At 42.6% G+C, this 19,658-nt stretch overlaps 1 protein-coding gene and 1 non-coding gene across 14 annotated transcripts in view; both read left to right on the top strand.

Moving 5' to 3' along the window:
- The window catches only part of huwe1 (HECT, UBA and WWE domain containing 1, E3 ubiquitin protein ligase), a 39,137-nt gene that overhangs the window by 17,795 nt on the left and 1,684 nt on the right, over positions 1 to 19,658 (top strand). For 11 of the 13 annotated variants that reach the window (XM_023956580.1, XM_023956585.1, XM_023956589.1 and 8 more), the window contains 48 exons: positions 276 to 623; positions 757 to 879; positions 976 to 1,071; positions 1,203 to 1,472; positions 1,701 to 1,853; positions 1,952 to 2,079; positions 2,192 to 2,273; positions 2,732 to 2,908; positions 3,001 to 3,549; positions 3,674 to 3,869; positions 4,021 to 4,188; positions 4,274 to 4,422; positions 4,529 to 4,595; positions 4,711 to 4,934; positions 5,033 to 5,244; positions 5,375 to 5,557; positions 6,461 to 6,633; positions 6,714 to 6,853; positions 6,989 to 7,064; positions 7,274 to 7,372; positions 7,507 to 7,634; positions 7,721 to 7,877; positions 8,116 to 8,344; positions 8,469 to 8,647; positions 8,731 to 8,820; positions 9,054 to 9,214; positions 9,368 to 9,407; positions 10,693 to 11,061; positions 11,228 to 11,438; positions 11,881 to 12,005; positions 12,082 to 12,302; positions 12,428 to 12,819; positions 13,007 to 13,649; positions 13,749 to 14,454; positions 14,546 to 14,634; positions 14,806 to 14,962; positions 15,073 to 15,205; positions 15,333 to 15,535; positions 15,634 to 15,863; positions 16,911 to 17,013; positions 17,321 to 17,470; positions 17,571 to 17,816; positions 17,905 to 18,022; positions 18,103 to 18,243; positions 18,324 to 18,611; positions 18,711 to 18,816; positions 18,917 to 19,034; positions 19,340 to 19,521. In XM_023956580.1, the coding sequence (XP_023812348.1) occupies positions 276 to 623; positions 757 to 879; positions 976 to 1,071; positions 1,203 to 1,472; positions 1,701 to 1,853; positions 1,952 to 2,079; positions 2,192 to 2,273; positions 2,732 to 2,908; positions 3,001 to 3,549; positions 3,674 to 3,869; positions 4,021 to 4,188; positions 4,274 to 4,422; positions 4,529 to 4,595; positions 4,711 to 4,934; positions 5,033 to 5,244; positions 5,375 to 5,557; positions 6,461 to 6,633; positions 6,714 to 6,853; positions 6,989 to 7,064; positions 7,274 to 7,372; positions 7,507 to 7,634; positions 7,721 to 7,877; positions 8,116 to 8,344; positions 8,469 to 8,647; positions 8,731 to 8,820; positions 9,054 to 9,214; positions 9,368 to 9,407; positions 10,693 to 11,061; positions 11,228 to 11,438; positions 11,881 to 12,005; positions 12,082 to 12,302; positions 12,428 to 12,819; positions 13,007 to 13,649; positions 13,749 to 14,454; positions 14,546 to 14,634; positions 14,806 to 14,962; positions 15,073 to 15,205; positions 15,333 to 15,535; positions 15,634 to 15,863; positions 16,911 to 17,013; positions 17,321 to 17,470; positions 17,571 to 17,816; positions 17,905 to 18,022; positions 18,103 to 18,243; positions 18,324 to 18,611; positions 18,711 to 18,816; positions 18,917 to 19,034; positions 19,340 to 19,521 (9,528 nt within the window). The remainder of the gene's footprint in view (positions 1 to 275; positions 624 to 756; positions 880 to 975; positions 1,072 to 1,202; positions 1,473 to 1,700; positions 1,854 to 1,951; positions 2,080 to 2,191; positions 2,274 to 2,731; positions 2,909 to 3,000; positions 3,550 to 3,673; positions 3,870 to 4,020; positions 4,189 to 4,273; positions 4,423 to 4,528; positions 4,596 to 4,710; positions 4,935 to 5,032; positions 5,245 to 5,374; positions 5,558 to 6,460; positions 6,634 to 6,713; positions 6,854 to 6,988; positions 7,065 to 7,273; positions 7,373 to 7,506; positions 7,635 to 7,720; positions 7,878 to 8,115; positions 8,345 to 8,468; positions 8,648 to 8,730; positions 8,821 to 9,053; positions 9,215 to 9,367; positions 9,408 to 10,692; positions 11,062 to 11,227; positions 11,439 to 11,880; positions 12,006 to 12,081; positions 12,303 to 12,427; positions 12,820 to 13,006; positions 13,650 to 13,748; positions 14,455 to 14,545; positions 14,635 to 14,805; positions 14,963 to 15,072; positions 15,206 to 15,332; positions 15,536 to 15,633; positions 15,864 to 16,910; positions 17,014 to 17,320; positions 17,471 to 17,570; positions 17,817 to 17,904; positions 18,023 to 18,102; positions 18,244 to 18,323; positions 18,612 to 18,710; positions 18,817 to 18,916; positions 19,035 to 19,339; positions 19,522 to 19,658) is intronic. The other 2 variants (XM_023956591.1, XM_023956590.1) reach the window with 2 other exon arrangements.
- mirlet7g (microRNA let-7g) lies at positions 9,516 to 9,609 on the top strand. Its single transcript, NR_107105.1, has one exon. It is a non-coding gene; the product is annotated as a microRNA let-7g (primary transcript).

The following is a 19,658-nucleotide window of genomic DNA, read 5'->3' on the forward strand; positions in this document are numbered from 1 at the left end:
AGAGTACCCTTTAATAACAAGCTTGATGAGTTTCTTTTTGCCTCCGTCTATATTGTCTTCTGTTCTGCCCAACGCACAATGGTGTTGGTGAAGTACAGAAGACACGCTGTGTCACAGAAAAACCAAAGCGTCCTCCATCCACCAAATCACCTAATTCTTCTAGGAAAAATGCTAGAATTTCAGATTTAGTAATGTATATGTAATTTAGCCATATTGACATTTTTATATTAGCAAGACATTTGCCGTTTTAATAAAACAGTTTCTCTCTTATTTAGGCTGCATTCAGCTGCATCCGGAGTCTCTGGAATAGAAAACCGCTAAAGGTGTATGGAGGCAGGATGGCTGAGTCCATGCTGGCCATCCTATGTCACATTCTGAGAGGAGAGCCGGTTATCCAGGAGCGCCTGGCCAAAGAGAGAGAAGGGACAGTGCGGCCAGATGATGAAGCTCCCCCTACTGCCCCTTTGGCAGCTACCGGCATTCCTGGAGGCTCATCAACAAGTGGAGAGGCACCAGCGGTGACTGGAACCAACTCTGCAGCGCCGACAGGAGGTTCCGTCGAGGATTCCACCAATGCGACTCCTCATCGTGAGCCTCAGGTTAACCAAACTCAGCTCACACAGGTATGTGGGAAAAGTATATTAACACTGTTGGAGTTTTCAGCTTGTTGAGTACATTAGTGCCAAAAACCTTTTGCCTCAAAATACTTGTTATTTGCATTTTTTATAATGTCCTCTACTTTTTGCGTTGCTGTAGCTGATGGACATGGGTTTCTCAAGAGAACATGCTATGGAAGCTCTACTGAACACAAGCACAATGGAGCAGGCCACAGAGTACTTACTCACACATCCACCACCTCTTCTTGGTGGAGTCGTGAGGGTAGGTATCTTTCTTAATATACAGAGGATTTAGATCTTCATAGTTTCCCCTCTAGTCAGAATTATGAAAGTAATTATATGTTTACATTCTATTAAGGACATGACCATGTCAGAAGAGGACCAGATGATGAGGGCAATCGCCATGTCACTTGGGCAAGAAGTGAACATGGAGCAGCGCTCAGATTCTCCTGAGGTTATTTATTTTCGCTGTTGAAATTTCATTTTAAATAGGTGTAATATGCGTTTTACTAATTTAAGCTTAGGAGACGTGCTACTTACTAGTTTACTTAGCTTCTGTTGAGATCAGCCATGTATCTGCTTCAGGAAGCAGCACGTCGCCGTGAGGAAGAAGACAGAAGAGCCAGGGAGCGGGCAGAAGAGGAGGAGGCGCGATGTTTGGAGCGCTTCATGGAGGCTGAGCCTCTGGATCCTCAGGAGTTGCACACTTTCACTGATTCCATGCTTCCTGGCTGCTTCCATCTGCTGGATGAGCTCCCTGATACAGTCTACAGACTTTGCGACCTGTTGATGACTGCTATTAAGAGAAGTGGTCCAGAATACAGAGATTTAATTCTGGGCCAGGTTGTCCACCAGGTCAGTGGATAAATGTACTATTTGTAAAATGAAATGCTTATTCAAAAGCCTGAAAGTTGTGAAAGATTTTTGAGTTCATTATTGTTTGTTTTTTACTTGGATAAGAGTTATGGTTTTGGCTTAGTTGAGTTAGTAGGTTTCCCAAAATATGGAGCACTAAAATGAATCTTAATAAAGGACGAGCATCTAAACCCATTCCAAAATTGCTTGTTTACTTTGTGTGTTTAGGTATGGGAGGCAGCAGATGTGCTGATCAAAGCAGCCGAACCACTAACCACCAGCGACACAAAGACTGTGTCTGAGTGGGCAAAACAGATGGCAACTTTGCCGCAGGCCTCGAAGTTAGCAACGAGAATTCTCCTCCTCACACTGCTCTTTGAGGTACTACAGGGTTTAGCCACACAGTTGTCCATAATAGTCACATGATCTTTGGCAGAGGTTATGCCTCTACTGCAATTTCTATCTGTTCTTTTCTACAGGAATTGAAATTATTGGGTGCCAGAGTGGTTGAGAGCAGTGGGATTCTTGATCTGCTGATTAAGCTCCTTGAGGTTGTTCAGCCCTGTCTGCAAGCAGCTAAAGAACACAAAGACATTCAGACACCAAAGTGAGTGTCTTCAACTCATAGACCAGAATCTTAAAATTGCTGTTTTACAGTCCAATCATATTTCTCTTGCATCTAAGTTATGAATTAGGATTCATTCTAAATTTTCTTAAAGGTGGATCACACCTGTTTTGTTGATCATTGACTTCTATGAGAAGATGGCAGTTTCCTCAAAGCGAAGAGAACAAATGAACAAGGTAAGACATGAGATCAGAACCACAGTAAAGATTAAAAGAAAAACACATCTGTCCTTTTCTCCCAATTGATAGATAGCACAAATACTTATATGCTTATTTTTCTTCTTCTGCTTCTGAATTATCATATCAAGAAATCTCAATAGTTTCATTTAAGCAACTCACTTTCTCCAATCAAAGTATGTTTTCAATTTAAAAAAAAAAACAACTCAGTCATTTATAAAAACGGATGAAAGTACAGCATACAGTCCAAATAATGCAGAAACACTAATGCTGTTTTACCAAGGTGCAGGCAGTGTTATGTTTTTGTTTTCAGATAATGTTCTTAAATATTCCAATTTGCAAAAACCACTAATGGTCAAATGTAATTTTTTACAAGAAATGTTTTACTATATAAGCCATTTACTAAATGTGCTGTTCTTTTTAAATGGTTTGTTAATTGTGTTTTTCTTTTTTTTTAGTATCTGCAGCCGAATGGGAATAACTGGCGTTGGTTTGATGATCGTTCAGGCCGCTGGTGCAGTTACAGTGCCTCCAACAACAGCACGATTGACTCGGCATGGAGGGCTGGGGAAAGCAGCGTCCGCTTCACAGCTGGACGACGGAGATACACTGTGTTGTTTAACACTATGGTGCAGGTATGTACATCCAGTCCCTGTGCTTCCAGAAGATATATAGGCAGATGTTTTATAGTTTGTAATTGGCTTAACAAGATCATTTTGTTTGGCAGGTGAATGAAGAGACTGGGAACAGAAGGCCTGTGATGTTGACTGTCCAGAGAGTTCCTCGAATTAGCAAGCCTCCAAAGACTGGCAATGTTCCTGACTCTGAGAGATCAGAGGGAGACAAGAGTAAAGTAGAAGAAACTCAGACGGATCTAGACTCTGGAGCTACAGTGGAGATCAAGTCTAAGGAGGATTCAAGCCAGCTGAAGGAGACCACTTCTGGCCCCTCATCCACTGTGGAGTCCGTCTGGTCTCAGGGAACCGACATTGTAGTTAAAGGCTTGACTGATGACATGATCACCGTTCTTATTCGGGCCTGTGTCAGCATGATCAGTGTTCCAGTGGACCCTGATACTCTTCATGCGACACTTCGTCTCTGTTTACGTCTTACCCGCAATCATCACTATGCAATGATGTTTGCTGAGCTGAAGAGCACTCGAATGATTCTTGGGCTAACACAAGGCTCTGGTTTCAATGGATTCACCCCACTTGTTACCCTGCTGTTCCGGCACATCATTGAAGATCCAGCTACACTACGCCACACCATGGAAAAGGTTACTTTTGTACTTTTCTGTTTAAGATAAAGAACAGTTTAGTTATGTCTTCTACATACTGTGTTCCAAAATGTATGGCTGTTAAAAAAAGTATATCCTAAGTTTGTCAAATATGTTTTCAAAGGTGGTGAGGTCAGCTGTGACCAGTGGGGCAGGTAGCACCACCTCTGGAGTTGTGTCCGGCAGTCTTGGTTCCAGAGAAATCAACTACATTCTACGTGTGCTGGGCCCTGCAGCCTGTCGAAACCCTGAGTGCTTTATTGAAACAGCCAGCAACTGTATCCGCATTGCACTGCCTGCACCACGTGGAGCTGGAACAAGTGAGTGCAGCGATGATTCCATTATATAAAGTAGCTTTTAAACACACAGAATCATGCAAGTAGTGCTGCAAAAATTGTTTTCAGTTAGACTTAAATTTTTTTGACCATGACGTATTACTTTACTTATATTATACTTCCTTGGTTTTCACAGCTTCTGATGATGAGTTTGAGAACCTACGGATTAAGGGACCAAACGCTGTGCAGCTGGTGAAGACTACTCCTCTAAAACTCTCTCCCTTACCGTCCATTCCCGACACAATCAAAGACGTCATATATGACATGCTCAATGCCTTGGCTGCCTACCATGCTCCTGAAGAACGTAGGACATTTTCACAAGATCCTACTAGTTAGTCATAATGGATTAAGGTTTTGTTATTTAAGGTTTATTTGTGTCTCTGTTGCAGCTGAGCGTACAGAAGAACGTGCTTCAGCCGTACCTGGTGGTCAAGATTTGTGCCAGATTTTGCAGGATGTCGGAGACGATGTCTACCAGCAGTACCGTCTCACACGTCAGGGAAGTGACTTTGATTCCCAGTCAGCATTTCATATTAACGTGAGTCTCTGTGACAATTGAAATGTATAATTTAAATAATAAGTTCTAAAAACAATGAAAATAACAGTTTATATGTTTATAATTGGGCTTCATTTGTTTCTTTAAGGCTCAAGTCTTTGCTGCCGATGGGGGTGTAGCTGAATCTTCCCAATCTGCCATGCCGCAGGGAGAAGGTGGGGTTATGTTTGTTTTATCTTACTGAATTTATTACTTAACTGAAACGATCTTTTCTAGTAGGAAGTTTTACATCAAATTTAAATCATTTAAAATCTGTTTGACTTATATCAGCTTCAACACCAGAAGAGATGCGGGAAGAAAAGAAGGAACAGGAGGGAGACAAAAGTACCAGCTCAGAAGAGAGCAAAGCAGCCAAAGTAAAAGCGAGCAAGCCTTTAATGCCAGTGTCTACCATCCTGAGACTTCTGGCAGAGTTGGTACGCTCCTATGTGGGCATCGCCACACTAATTACTTCCTACTGCTACACCGCTGGACAGTCTGAGCTCATTAAAGAGGTGCGTAAAGATGATCTTTTTTCTTGAATGAATTTTTCTATCTTATACTTCCATAATTCATTTCCCTTTACCTGTTGGGTTTGTTCACCTGTGAACAGGACTGCAGTGTTCTGGCCTTTGTGCTCGACCACCTGCTGCCCCACACACAGAATTCGGAGGACAAGGACACACCGGCTCTGGCCCGTCTGTTCTTAGCCAGCCTGGCAGCTGCCGGCACAGGCACTGATGCCCAGGTTGCTCTGGTGAATGAAGTAAAAGCTGCCCTTAGTCGTGCCCTGGCAATGCCAGAAGGTGCTGAAAAGCATGCCAGGTAACAGAAAAGTGTTAATTGTTGTTGTTTGTAGCATGTAGCGTTGTTGCTTTTTGTATTGATCTTAAGTAATTAACATGGCTTGGTTGGAGTTTCTTCTCATTCTTACCTTTTCACGTTGCTTTTACAGGCTGCAGGCAGTGATGTGCATTATCAGCACTATCATGGAGTCGTGTCCCTCCACATCCAGTTTCTACAGCACAGCAACAGCCAAGACACAACATAATGGCATGAACAACATCATAAGGCTCTTTCTGAAGAAGGGATTGGTCAATGACTTGGCTCGTGTGCCTCACAGCTTGGATTTGTCCAGGTAAGCTTTAAAAATTAAAGAGAAAAAAAGGATGAGAATCTGTAAAAAATAAAGGGATTTCTTTTCTGAAGTAGTGGGAACAGTCACTATACCCAACCAAAACTCTGCTGGAATGTTCTTGTACTTAGTTTATTTTTATATGTAGAACAAGAATCCTATTTAAACATCTGTTACATGGGTGTCTCTATCATGGGTGAGCTTAGTCCTAATGAACAATCCAAAGATATAGTTCTTATAGAAATAGTTCTTATTTTAAGCAAAGTAGCAAACAAGCTGCTTGGAGTCTGAGCCCAATTTATAACAAATTATTTTAATTTAAAGGCTAACCCTGGGTCTAAGAGCCTCGTGTCACAATATTTATCACTGTTTTTCTGACATCCAACTGAGTTTGCAATTATTTATGTTAAAAAGGAAAAAGGTTGTCTCATCTAGGAGATATTGTGTTAGCAGGTCTTGCCAGGCTTTCACATTTGGATAAAATAACCTAAAAAAATAACTGAAACTGCATTATTTTTTAAAGGATTTGATTTGTCTGAATAAATGTAAAATATTTATGTGCCAAAAACAAATCAACCTAAAAGCTTGTAATGTGCCAGAGTGTTTATACTGTCATTTTATTTAATGTTTCTTAAATCATGTTTTCAAGTTTGTTTGTTTTTTGTTCTGCAGTGTAAATTGATTGGAAACTGAAACCGAAAATATATTTAAAGAAGTTCTGGTATTGTTCATTGTAACACCCCCCCCCATGGTGTTTTAAAGACTGTGTCATTTTTAATACTATAAACTACTTGTAGCTTCAATTCAATATCATTGAACCCTAAAATGGTTTTATATAGTACACGCGATGATGCTGATAAACAGTGGGTTTGCTAAATAATTACATGTTAACTTCCTATTCTCTAGTCCCAACATGGCCAACACGGTGAATGCTGCACTGAAGCCTCTGGAGACTCTTTCACGCATTGTTAACCAGCCCAGCAGTCTCTTTGGTGGCAAAGCCGGTTCCAGTAAGACCAAGACAGAGCATGACACTGTGGGCACTGCCAGGGACAGCAGTAGCAACACGCAGGACCAAGGTTTGTTCAAAAATGAAAACCGAGGGAATGCAGTAGCACTCTGCGATGTGATGGATGCTAAATTGTTGTATCCGTCCCAGGAGAGTCTGGTGAGACTGAGCCAGTGGATGGCAGCCACAGGGTTCAAGGAACAGACGGTGACTTGATGGATGGAGAAGCAGAAGGAGACACAGTGGTTATCGCTGGTCAACCAGAAGTTCTGAGCACACAAGCTATGCAGGCATGAGATGAATGAAGCACTCATAAATATTCAGCCAGAGCTCCTTATCTCTAATTTCTGTTCCATAATGTGTAAAAGATAAATGTGACACACTAGACTTTAACAGAGTATGAATGACTCTTTCCATTAATACAGGTTGAGAATGAGTTGGTGGACCTTATTGATGAGCTGTTGGAGAGAGATCCTAACACAGTCAACAGTACAATCATTGGTGAGTTAAGAAAACAAGGAAAGAAAAGGATTTTAAGTACATCATAAGCTGTGCATTTGTTTTCCTGAAGCTATAGAAGCAATGTTGGAGAAGAGAAATGTATTAGCAATACTGCAGTTCTTAATGCTCAATGTCGGTGTTGTATATGCTTGTATTGCAAACCGCTTACAGCTCAAAGCACGCACCTTATTACATGGTTTTTAATATAGTGGGAACTAGTGGAGAAGATGAGTCACAAGAGGATGTGTTGATGGATGAGGCCCCTTCCAATATTAGCCAAACGTCAACCCTTCAGGCTAACCGCGAAGGTACATGTGCATCATAAAACACAGCTCATGAAGCTTTCTAAATCTAATAAAACAGAAAACGTACTTCAGAAAGAATGAATGTAATAAAAACAGACTCCAACACAGCATATTTTTCGTTTTTACATTTTTCTCAGACTCTATGAACATTCTGGAGCCAGAGGATGAAGAGCACACACAAGAAGAGGACTCCAGTGGTAGTAATGATGATGAAGACAGCCAGGATGAAGAGGAGGAGGAGGAAGAAGAGGAGGAGGAAGACCAAGTATGATTAATCCATTTCAAAGATGTTAAAAATGACTTGATTTTTTTTTTTTACTGCAGGCTCATTTCTCTTTGTGGTTTCTAAAGGATGATGAAGAAGGAGACGAGGATGATGATGAAGGATCTGAGATGGAGCTGGATGAAGACTTTCCTGACATAAACACTGCCCCGCACATCCGCTTTGAAAGATTTGACAGAGATGATGATCTTATTATAGAGTTTGACAACATGTTTTCCAACAACTGTAAGCAGGATTTCTTAAATTTATTCAAGTCAACCTCCATGTTTATACAAAAATGTAGTTTATCTTAATAAAGGACTCCTATTCATTCTTTTATAGATATATTTATTTAATTGTAGATCATTCATTCATCTTAGCAATATACATTGTAGAAGGCAAATGAGTCAAATGCATCATCCTTAAACTCTTATCGGTTGTTTTAATCTTTCTTTCTAACATTGGTTTTGTTTTTCTCTGTCAGCTGACATCCCTCCATCTCCAGGCAACATCCCGAGTTCACACCCACTCATGGTGCGCCATGCTGACCACAGCTCCCTGACTTTAGGAGTAGCCGGCACTAGCAGTCGTTTGGCACAGGGTTTGGGCCGCAGCCAACGAACTTTACGTCAACTCACTGCAAACAGTGGACACACTATCCATGTCCACTACCCACACAACCGCCAGCCCAACCCCCCTCTGATATTGCAAAGGTGAAGCTCTTGAACACTTTGGTGCTGTGTTAAGCAGTATGTGTTTTGGAGCACCTGACTAATAACCTTTTGTTTTTCTATTGGAATAACAATAGAATGTTTGTTGTCTTTTATTTTGTTTTAGACTGTTGGGCCCCAGTGCTGCTGCAGACATTTTACAGCTGTCCAGCTCTCTCCCACTGCAATCCCGCGGTCGCGCCCGACTCTTGGTGGGAAATGAAGATGTGCATATCATTGCCCGTTCAGATGACGAACTGTTGGATGACTTCTTTCATGAACAAAGCAGCTCAGGGGGCCAAGCAGGCATGTTTACAATGATCATTTTGCAATCGATTGATTTATAGCGTACTGTTCAAGATGTTGAACATTGTTTGATTTCTTTTAAGGTACCCTTTCCAGCATTCCCACTGCCTTAACTAGATGGACAGATGAGTGCAAAGTGCTTGATGCTGAGAGTATGCACGACTGTGTTGCAGGTAATTACAGTAAACTATAAACTGATTTTCATTGATTTGCAAGTTAATTTCTTTTTCCCAATGCGTCCTTATGCAAAGCAAGTTTGTATTGTTAGTATTTAATAGCTTTTTAGTTCTGCTTTGGGGTTTACACAACACTCAAGCCCACACAACTGTACTTCAAAAGTACTTGTTATAGCTCTGAATCTAAAAAAGAATGAAGAAACGATAAAGAAAATGCCGTCTCCCTTCAGTTGTGAAGGTGCCCATCTTGCAACACCTGGAAAGTCTCAGAGATGAAGAGCTGGAGGAGCGTAGAGAGAAGAGGAGAAGGCAGCTGGCTGAGGAAGAAGAGTCCAAACAGAATGACAGAAGAGCCTCTGGAGCAGAACAGGCCAGGGAGCAAACTCTGCAGGTTGGAGAATATTGCATGCATGTTGACTCTTTCTATGAAGAATTATGAGATGTATAGCCTTTCTAGTTGCAGAGAGTTTAGATGGAACATGTACGGGTTTATGTTAACCTTATGGCTCGATCAGTAATGCACCTTTTTTTTGTGCGTCTCCAGAGTTCTGGACTGGGCGCAGTGAACTGTGAGAACGCAGCAGGTACTGATATTTTTAGGTTTTTCTTTTTAAATCTCTAAACTCTGTGACCAGATTTGGATTTGACAGCTCGGTGAAGGCTACCCAGGATCAAGCAGCCAGCCTGCTGTGCGTGCTGTGGGATGAGGTAGTAGTTTGTATAGTTTTAGGATCACACCAGATCTGGGAGATAACTATACAGTCTACTGTCTTTCTTATAGCAACGCCATACCGGCTAGACTATCAGCTTGATTTGGTACAAAAAGAGCTGTACATATTTGATTGTGTCTGAATTTACTTTTTCTTGAGATTTATACATTAAAAGAAATTCAATACTATTTATATTTCTGACCTAATGTGGCTTTATTGTCCTCCTCAGAGGAAATCATTATTGGATTAATATTTTATTTTATTACATTGTAGATGAAAAGTGCCTCTTAAAAAAATGTTCCTTTTGGTGATATTTCTTGTTGAATAACTTTTAGTTAACTTAAAAGAAAAAGGGGGGGGGAAATGCCCACAAAATAATGGAATGTCTCCATTTACTCCACTATTGTAGCAAAAGTGGCAATCGTGTAATAATCAGACTTTTATACCGAATGGGCAATGCTTCAAAAATGTTCAATTAACTACAGTGTGTCTCCATAAACTGATCCAGGTTAGTTTTTAACATATTGCCACCACCTGCAGGTTGCAGACTGGGTGTCATCCTTTTTTCAGATTCGTGACTCAACGTCTGTTCATTTTTAGGAAGAATAATTTCCTAAAAATCTTTAACAACACAACTGTCAGCTTATTGAATGCCAATCATTTCATCAAGTATTGTTTATTCTCTTCTCTTTGAGGGCTTCCTTGTTTTTATGTTTTATTGCAGCATTTTTAACCTTTAAGAGGTCAACTCTTCAAAATGTGGATTTTCCCTCAAGTGATATCTTCAAAGTATCTTTGAAGTATCTGCTTTGCTTCAGGTGCCTGTTCTGCGGTGAGGTAGTAAGTTGTGTTGTTGTTGGGGATCAAGTATGTGCACCCCGCTCAGGAGATAACTATACAACTTACTGCCTTCCTCAGTAGAGGCCTAAAGCATCTGTGTCAGAAAGCGATAATACTCTCAAGTGTTTCTGTTTAACTTGTCTTGTTTTTATTTGTCATTATATTAGAACAACAAAGCTGTGTTTAAATGTGCACCTCTGAATAAAAGTGATAACTTCAGACCTGTACTACTAACATATGCATTGGTATTTTCTTTAAAAATATAAAAGATTTTCGTGTTTTAAGTTTTTCTTTTATTTCTTCTCCCTGGATGTTACAGACCATGATCAGGGTCAGGGTGGTACAATGTCATGTCTGGACCCTCCCAGAGTCTCAGAGGGCTTTCTTACTGCTCCCCCATCTGGAGAGGTTACTCCTACAACACCGGCTCCTCATGAACAGGCCTTAGTCTCTTTGGAGACTGCTATAAGTCAACAGGTCCACCAGCCAATAGCTGACCTGTTGCTGGCAGAGTCGCACGCAAGCTCTCTGGCTGCTCTTTCAGGGGCTGCCCTGCCGTCACTGTCTGCAGCCGAGAGGGCAAATGGTGAAGCAGAAGCATCTCAAATGGAAATGTCTCCAGCACCCACAACCGGTGAGAGAGTCGGAGGAAGTGGCAGTGGAGGAGCGTTGGATGAAGGCAGGGAAGGTAGACTTAAGTTTAAAAAAGACAAAACTTTAAAATATCAGCCAGCTAAAAAGTCCCTGCATTTAAAGTTGTGGAAATATTGAAATAATACAAGTCAAAGCTGGAATTAGTTATAACCTTAAATATTTTTTAAGATCTGGTAATCTATCACTCTTTCTTCATTCAGCCTCTCTAAGTCCAGACATTGTAGAAAACTCAGAGCCTACGGTGGTTGGCGTGTCACAACTCGAAGGCTCCCCGATGGATACCAGCAGCCCTGCCTCTGCTACTCAGGAAGAATCTGCTCCCAACCCTCCCCAAACCACCCAGCTTTCTCAGGAGTTGTCTGGCAGTAGAGAGAGTGGGCTGACTGACAGACAGACTGATGCTGAAACAGGGTAAGTCTGTCCATGAACTTGAAAGTCTCCTATTGGTGAAATTATTTGTATACTTGTCTACCCTATTCATTATTGACTTGTTGATTGGAGAATAGTTGTTGATTGGTTAATAGTTAATAGTTAGTAACTTAATAGTTTATTTGCTGAAATAAGACATAAAAACATGCTTATACAAGACAAAACACGCAGTCTAATTAAAAAAAACAACTGTACCATTTCCACAAGGAAAACTAGGCATTCCTGGCCTAGTGGCCAGGAATGCCTAGTTTAGGTCAGTCTGTTTAGTCAAAGTTTAGTATTTTCTTATTGAATCCTATGCATCTATGATCCTTTTGATTGTATGTCCACTTTACAATTACGGGTACGAAGCCATTGAACCGACTGTTGTGAATTTGGGCTATGCAAATAAAACTGAATTGAATTTTTATTTAATTTTCTTTAGATCCACATCTGTCTCATCCCCTGGGGAAACGATGCCAAGAAGTGATAGTGCTGAAAGTCAATCCCAAGTCATTCAGGAAGAGCCCCTCCCATCCACCAGCAACGACGAGGAGGATCCTCTTGCAGGTAAGTTACCTTTCACTTCTACAATTTGTTTTGTGCACAATAACATGCATAATATCTGTACGTTCTTTCATGATAGGCATAAGTCTGCCAGAGGGTGTAGATCCCTCCTTCCTAGCAGCTCTTCCTGAGGACATTCGTAGAGAAGTCTTGCAAAATCAACTTGGCATCAGGCCACCTTCCCGTCCTCCAGTAGCCACGAATTTACCCACCTCAACTGCACCTGTGCTAGGAGGACCAGGGGTCACTGAGGTCAGCCCTGAGTTCCTGGCAGCCTTACCCCCTGCTATTCAGGAGGAGGTAAGACATATTTAAATGTAGCTTACCGCGCTCAGTTGCAAAGTATCTGTTTATGAAATCTAACTTACAAGCAAATAAATTCTAATCAGGATTGTTTTTATTAACGATGCCTTAAAATGTCCTAGGTTCTTGCCCAGCAACGAGCTGAACAGCAGCGAAGGGAGCTAGCCCAGCAGCCTCCACAAGGAGACACTCCTTTAGATCCAGTCACCTTCATCCAGACGCTGCCCTCAGAGCTTCGCCGTAGTGTTCTTGAAGACATGGAAGATAGCGTCCTGGCTGTCATGCCCCCGGACATTGCCGCGGAAGCCGCCGCGTTACGTAGAGAACAGGAGGCACGTCAGCGACAACTGATGCATGATCGGTTCTTCAGTCACAGCTCATCTTCAGCACTCTCAGCCATCTTGCGCTCGCCAGCTTTTACCAGTCGTTTAGGGAGCAATCGTGGGGTTCAGTACACTCGACTGGCTGTCCAGCGAGGAGGGACATTTCAGATGGGTGGAGGAACAAATCACAGGTAAAATCAATACCTTAAGATCTTGCTTTGAGTGCTGCTTTTCTGTATAAATGTGAAGTATTTTCATATGTAAATGCTAGTTATGTTGCAAAAAAATTACACATTGTCTTCATCAAATAATACAGTACCTCTGATATCTTGAAAGTTAAAGTCAAGACTGAATAATAGGATTGTTCTGTCTCATTAGGCCAACCAGTTCAACTGTGGATTCTTTGTTGCGGCTGCGTGGACGTTTGCTGCTAGACCATGAAGCCTTGTCCTGTCTCCTGGTTTTGTTATTTGTGGACGAACCGAAGCTCAACACCAGCCGTCTCCACCGCGTGCTCAGGAACCTCTGCTACCATTCTCAGACTCGGGGGTGGGTCATTCGCAGCCTGTTGTCTATTCTCCAGCGCAGCAGTGAGAGTGAAGTCTGCGTAGAGACATCACGTCTGGAAGACTCTCGTGGCAAAAGGAGCACTCAGGCGGGCTGTGGAGGGAAAGGGTCAACCTCTTCCTCCCTCTCCTCATCTTCATCTTCTTCCTTAGAGCTTTTGAACAGGGTTGAGTCTCGTAGCTCCAGCCAGCTTTCCTGGCTCTCCGTCTCCATGGATGCAGCCTTGGGCTGCCGAACAAACATTTTCCAGATTCAGCGAGTATCAGGTAGAAAGCATGCTGACCGGCATTCAGCTGGTAGCTCTGCAGGATCTGGAACGCTGGGAGGTGGAGTGTCGGGTACTGCATCAGGTGTTGCATGTACAGGTGGAGGAGGGTCTACAGTTCACATTCACCCACAAGCTGCTCCTGTGGTCTGTCGACATGTATTGGACACGCTTATTCAATTAGCAAAGGTCAGTGTTCTTGAACTGTCGAAGTTTATCAGCTTTTGCTGCGAGTTGTGTAGCTGAATCCAGAAAATTCACTTTATTCTTTTTCTTTTATTACTGCAGGTTTTCCCTAGCCACTTCACCCAGCAACGCTGCAAGGATTTGTTGTTTTTATCTTCTGATATCGATTCTCGCCTTTGTTCAGGCTCCTCCGTGGGAGGAAGCGGAACTGGAAGCTCGAGGCCTGGGTCTCAGGCCAATCCCAATGCCTCAAACACCCAGAACTCACTGATTTCTTCTGCTATGACTGCTCAGTCTTTAGGCATCTCAACAGATTTTTGGGACCTGCTGGTAAAGCTTGACAACATGAATGTCAGCCGAAAAGGCAAAGCATCTATGAAGTCAGTACCCCTAGGGGGCAGCGCAGAGGCAGAGGGAGCCCAATTTAGTCTAGAGACATCACCACTTGGCCAGCTGATGAATATGTTGTCTCATCCTGTAATCCGACGGAGCTCTTTGCTCACTGAGAAGCTCCTGCGTCTGCTGTCCCTCATATCCATTGCCCTGCCTGACAACAAAGCCACTGAGGTACCTGCAGGCCACCCTACTCCACAGGCGGTCAACTCCAACACAGCAAACTCAGGAGCTACAGCTGCAGCACAGGGCACAGCACCACTGGCCTCTGTGCAGCCTGCGGTGACTGTCCCAGCGGCTTCTGCAGGAGTTGCAGCCCAGAGTACATCCTCAGGAACAAGTGTACCATCTTTCGGGGCATCCTCTACTACTACTACAATCTTTATACCTACGCCCACTGGAACAGCTTCTACAGGTACAGTGGAATAGCTCAGATTAATTTGAACCTGCTACACTAAGTTTTATTAGTGAATAATGGTCAGTTGTGTGGTTGGATGTTAAAACAGGAAAGCAAAGGGGTACCACTGGAAATGCAGAACTTGACAAGATGGCTTCCGCAGGTTTAACAGAGAAACAGCTTCAACTGTCAGTGGAGGTATGTTGAACAAACACCTTTTATCATGGGGAAGCAATTGTGTCTTATGTAAAAGAAAACAATAGTTTTGTTTCTGTCAGAGTATGAGCTTACAGTATTACTTTTCTGATATGTTTTTTTTTTTTGCAATTTTGTTCATATTCCTTTTTCTTTCTTGTACCTCTTTCAAAGGTCTTGACATCTCACTCGTGTTCAGAAGAAGGTCTGGAGGATGCTGCTAACATTCTGCTGCAGCTCTCAAGAGGAGACAGTCCCACTAGAGACACAGTCCTCAGATTACTCCTGAGTGGAGCTAGACACCTTGGATACACTCTTTGCAAACAGATCGGTAAGTTTTAGGAATTTTCTTTTCTTTTTTGTCTTACTATTGGTAATTTTTTTATATTAGTACACTTTCCCAACAGACTTTAAACCATTGTTTTCCATCTCTCTGCTCAGGCACACTATTGGCTGAACTTAGAGAGTACAACTTGGAGCAGCAGAGACGGGCACATGCTGACTCGCATTCACCAGATGCACCCCCTGATGATGCTTCTATATCAGCCAAGTTGAAGGGCAAGATGACCAGCAGGTTAGCGAGTGATGTTTTGGAGTAGCCAGTACAGTCATTTCACACAGGCAAAGATAACGAACTCTTTCTGTTTTTGTGTTCTAGCTGCATTGTTTCTTAACTTGTGTGCATTTTTGTTGTTTAATAGGTTTGATGGGTCTGAGAGTGTCGTGATTGTAGCTGCACAAAAGCGCACACTTGGAGGCCGTGAATTGCAGCTTCCCTGTATGAGCTCACTGACGTCAAAGACTTCAACACAGAAGTTTTTCCTGCGAGTTCTGCAGGTTATCATCCAGCTACGTGAGGACACCAGACGTGCCAACAAAAAGGCCAAGCAGACTGGGCGATTAGGTAAAAGCTAGATGACCGCAGTAGTTTTAATTTGAGTGGGCAGTATTTTTGTGGCTACATTGCCTCTCTCATGACTTCGTCCCTTTATTTTAAACCAGGCTCTACCAGTTTGGGCTCAGCCAGCAGCATCCAGGCAGCAGTGCGCCAGCTTGAAGCAGAGGCCGATGCCATCATCCAGATGGTGAGAGAGGGGCAACGTGCCCGGCGGCTCCAGCAGACACCATCATCTAGCGTCTCTTCTGCCGCCGTGGCTGCCGGCCCCTCTGTGGCTGCCTCCCATGCTCCCACTGGTGCTGCTACCCCTGCTGGCACGGCTGCCGCCGCTACGGTTAGCATGGCTACACTGACAGCAGCCATACTCTCACCTCATCATTTTTACCGCAGGAGGCCATTGAAATGACGAAAAACTTTAGATTTAAACAGCAGTGGTCACCTGCTGGCAAAAATTGGCTGTAATGTCTGATTTGACTCTTTGTTGAAGTCTGTTCACTGTAGGGTCTTTAGAAGAGAGTTTAACTTTTCTTATCCAGTGTTGCAGTGTGCTGCCATCCCCCATTTGCTAACTCAACTCTTGCTCTGTGATCGGATTTATGTGGCTATTATTACCAAAACAAAGAAAAAGGTGCTAATGAATCAGTGTTTTAAATTATTTATCTGATATATCTCTGCTGTTGCCTTAGGTCTAACTTATATTCTTGGAAAAGGTTGTAAATCAAACAGCATGCTGTATTTTTCTGGATGCAATTAATTATTTTAGGTGTAGTAAAATTTATGATCACCAGCAAGAAACTGCCTTCCAGCAGTTTGTTCCTACCACAAATCTGAAGGCATCACCTGACCCCCAAGCACTGAACCTGATCCAAATTCATGAATGAGGTTTTAATAACTCGACATTGGACAACTGGCCTCTGATAAGCTTTATAACTAATGATAAAGAAGAAATATTTTAAAACGTATTATTTAATTCTTTATAACCTACACTTGTGCTATTTGTTATGATGGAATTTTTTTCAAAATGGTATTTTCACCCATGCAAAGCCACAGCTTAGTTGTAAATTGGAAAAAATCTTTTTAAAAGCTAGAAGGAAAAAAAAATGCTACATTTTCCTCTAATGACTTCAATAGTTTGATCAAAGTTGAAGAATAAAGCTTTTAATTAAACTGAGGTCGTTTGACCAGCTGTACACCAAATATTGGGTTGCCGCCTGCACTGAGGATACCGGTTTGCTGTCTGGTTTTGCTTCATGCTTCTCCCCCTATCTGCCCTTCCAAATACTTCCCCTGTCAGTGGATCATGGGAATGTGATGTGCATGGCCGTGTTTGCTTGAACTCTTTGTAGTTTTTCCTCATTCATGTCTGGTTTGCTCTTTTTAGTCTGAAGTGCAGTCATTGCCGGAATCCCAGGCAGCGCAGAGAGACGATTCTCCAATGGATGTGGACCAGCCGTCTCCCATAGAGCAGGACTCTGCACCTCTGGGTATTAACCATTACCACTCAGCTTATTAGTAATAATGTAAAGCCCCCGCTTATTTTCTGGTGTGTTTTTCCGTTTCTCTTCCCATCATATTTTGTACATGAATCCATAATTCCACCATATCCACTTAAAACAGTTAGTCAGTCTCTATCTTTATATATTTATCCTAAAAATTGTAAATATTGAAGTAAAAAAAGTTAACCTTTTCAATAGCAGATCTACAACAATCAGATGGCTTGTTTTATTTAAAACGTGATACGTGACGGGGTGAATTGTTGCATACAATTAAAAAAAACAATCTGTTCTCTAGATGAGGAGGGAAACAGTCAGACTGAGGCTGAGGAGAGACTCCCAGATCTTCCTCTGCTCAGTGAGCAGCTGCTGTTGGATGAACTATGGGACATGCTTGGGGAGTGCCTAAAAGAACTGGAAGAGTCCCATGACCAGCATGCTGTACTGGGTAGGTGGCTTTGTTTTTGAAAAATTATTTCAAACTATCTTGTGTTAGTTTGTAACTTGATTGTGTTTCCATAACTGATTGTATCCTTTTGGTGGTCCAGTTCTCCAGCCCGCTGTAGAGGCTTTCTTTCTGGTCCATGCCACTGAACGTGAGAGCAAACCTCCTGTCAGGGACACACGGGAGAGCCAGCTGTCGCACATCAAAGACGAACCCCCCCCTCTGTCACCAGCACCTCTCACACCCGCCACTCCATCATCCCTTGACCCATTCTTTTCCAGAGAACCATCCTCCATGCATATTTCTTCAAACTTGCCACCAGACACTCAGAAATTCCTGCGCTTTGCTGGTGAGTGTGATGCTAACTGGAGAATAAATACACCTTTTACTTTTTAAAGGCATTTTCTGTTTACAATGAGGCTCTTTCTGGTTTTTAGAAACTCACCGTACAGTCCTCAATCAAATCTTACGGCAGTCTACCACCCACTTGGCTGACGGGCCTTTCGCAGTTCTGGTTGACTACATTCGCATTCTGGACTTTGACGTGAAGAGAAAGTATGGGGATTGTTTTTCAGCTCCACTTTGTGTGTTGACATCTAGATCCTGTATGTCGCTTATGCTGTGTCACTCCGCAGGTACTTCCGCCAGGAGTTAGAACGGCTGGATGAAGGCCTCAGGAAGGAGGACATGGCTGTGCATGTGAGACGAGATCATGTGTTTGAGGACTCCTACAGAGAATTGCACCGCAAGAGCCCAGAAGACATGAAGAACAGGCTGTAAGCTTCATTGCTTTTTTTTTACTTTAGTTTCTTCTGTTCTAAATCACTCACAGAACTTTACTCATGATCTCTTTCAGGTACATTGTGTTTGAAGGAGAGGAGGGCCAGGATGCTGGTGGTCTGCTGAGGGAGTGGTACATGATCATCTCCAGGGAGATGTTCAATCCTATGTATGCTCTTTTCCGCACTTCACCTGGAGACAGGGTCACCTACACCATAAACCCCTCCTCTCACTGCAATCCCAACCACCTCAGCTACTTTAAGTTTGTGGGCCGCGTTGTCGCCAAGGCGGTTTATGACAACCGGCTACTGGAGTGCTACTTCACACGCAGCTTCTACAAACACATTCTGGGCAAGAGTGTCAGGTATTTCAGCAGCTAGCAGGTTTTGCTTATATCGATGAATTGAAATGTTGTTGTGGGGTGGTGTGAATTAATTTATGGGCGTGGTCTTGGTTTCATCAGGTACACAGACATGGAAAGTGAGGATTATCCATTCTTCCAAGGTTTAGTGTACTTGCTGGAAAATGACGTCTCTACACTGGGCTATGAGCTGACATTCAGCACTGAGGTCTGTGCTCCTATTTTCTTTCAATATGCAGTTGTTTGATCACATGACGAATCTGTTCAGCGGGAAAGGAAATCATTGCTCATATTTTGTTGTTTTGCAGGTCCAGGAGTTCGGAGTTTGTGAAGTGAGAGACCTGAAGCCAAATGGAGCGAACATTCTTGTCACAGAGGAAAACAAAAAAGAATATGTTCATCTGGTGTGCCAGATGAAAATGACAGGCGAGTTTGTTTCCATTTCAAGTTTCACATGTAAACCAATAGGATGTGCTCATGCAAATTGTATTAATTACTGGTTAGATGAGTGTTTTCTGTTTGACTGTTCTGAAGTGTGGCAGTAGGTGGCAGCAGTCTTATGTCAAATATTTGGCACAGAGATGTTTCTGGAACCAAACGGCTTCAGCTGTACCCTTTAATGAAGCCGTAGCGCTTTGGATTTTCCTCTCCGCAGTCTTAATTAATACTCATTTAAAGGAGTAGCAGTTTTATGCCAAATGCTAATATTTACACTTGGATTTATTTTCCAGGGGCAATTCGCAAACAGCTGGCAGCCTTTCTGGAAGGATTCTATGAGATCATACCGAAGAGGCTGATCTCCATCTTCACCGAGCAGGAGCTGGAGTTGCTCATTTCTGGCCTGCCCACCATTGACATTGATGATCTGAAGGCCAACACTGAATATCATAAATACCAGTCCAGCTCCATTCAGGTATGATGGGTTTTTTAAAACCTCCTAAACTAGTACAGATTCTTAATTGATCGGTCTAATTATGAGTCAGCATTTAGTTGTTCTGTTACCCAGTGGCTTTGAAACAAAAAAGGTGTTTATGTTAAACTGGCATCCAG

This window comes from Oryzias latipes, chromosome 7 (genome assembly GCF_002234675.1).
Source record: "Oryzias latipes chromosome 7, ASM223467v1".
In the NCBI taxonomy this organism is placed as follows: Eukaryota; Metazoa; Chordata; class Actinopteri; order Beloniformes; family Adrianichthyidae; genus Oryzias; species Oryzias latipes.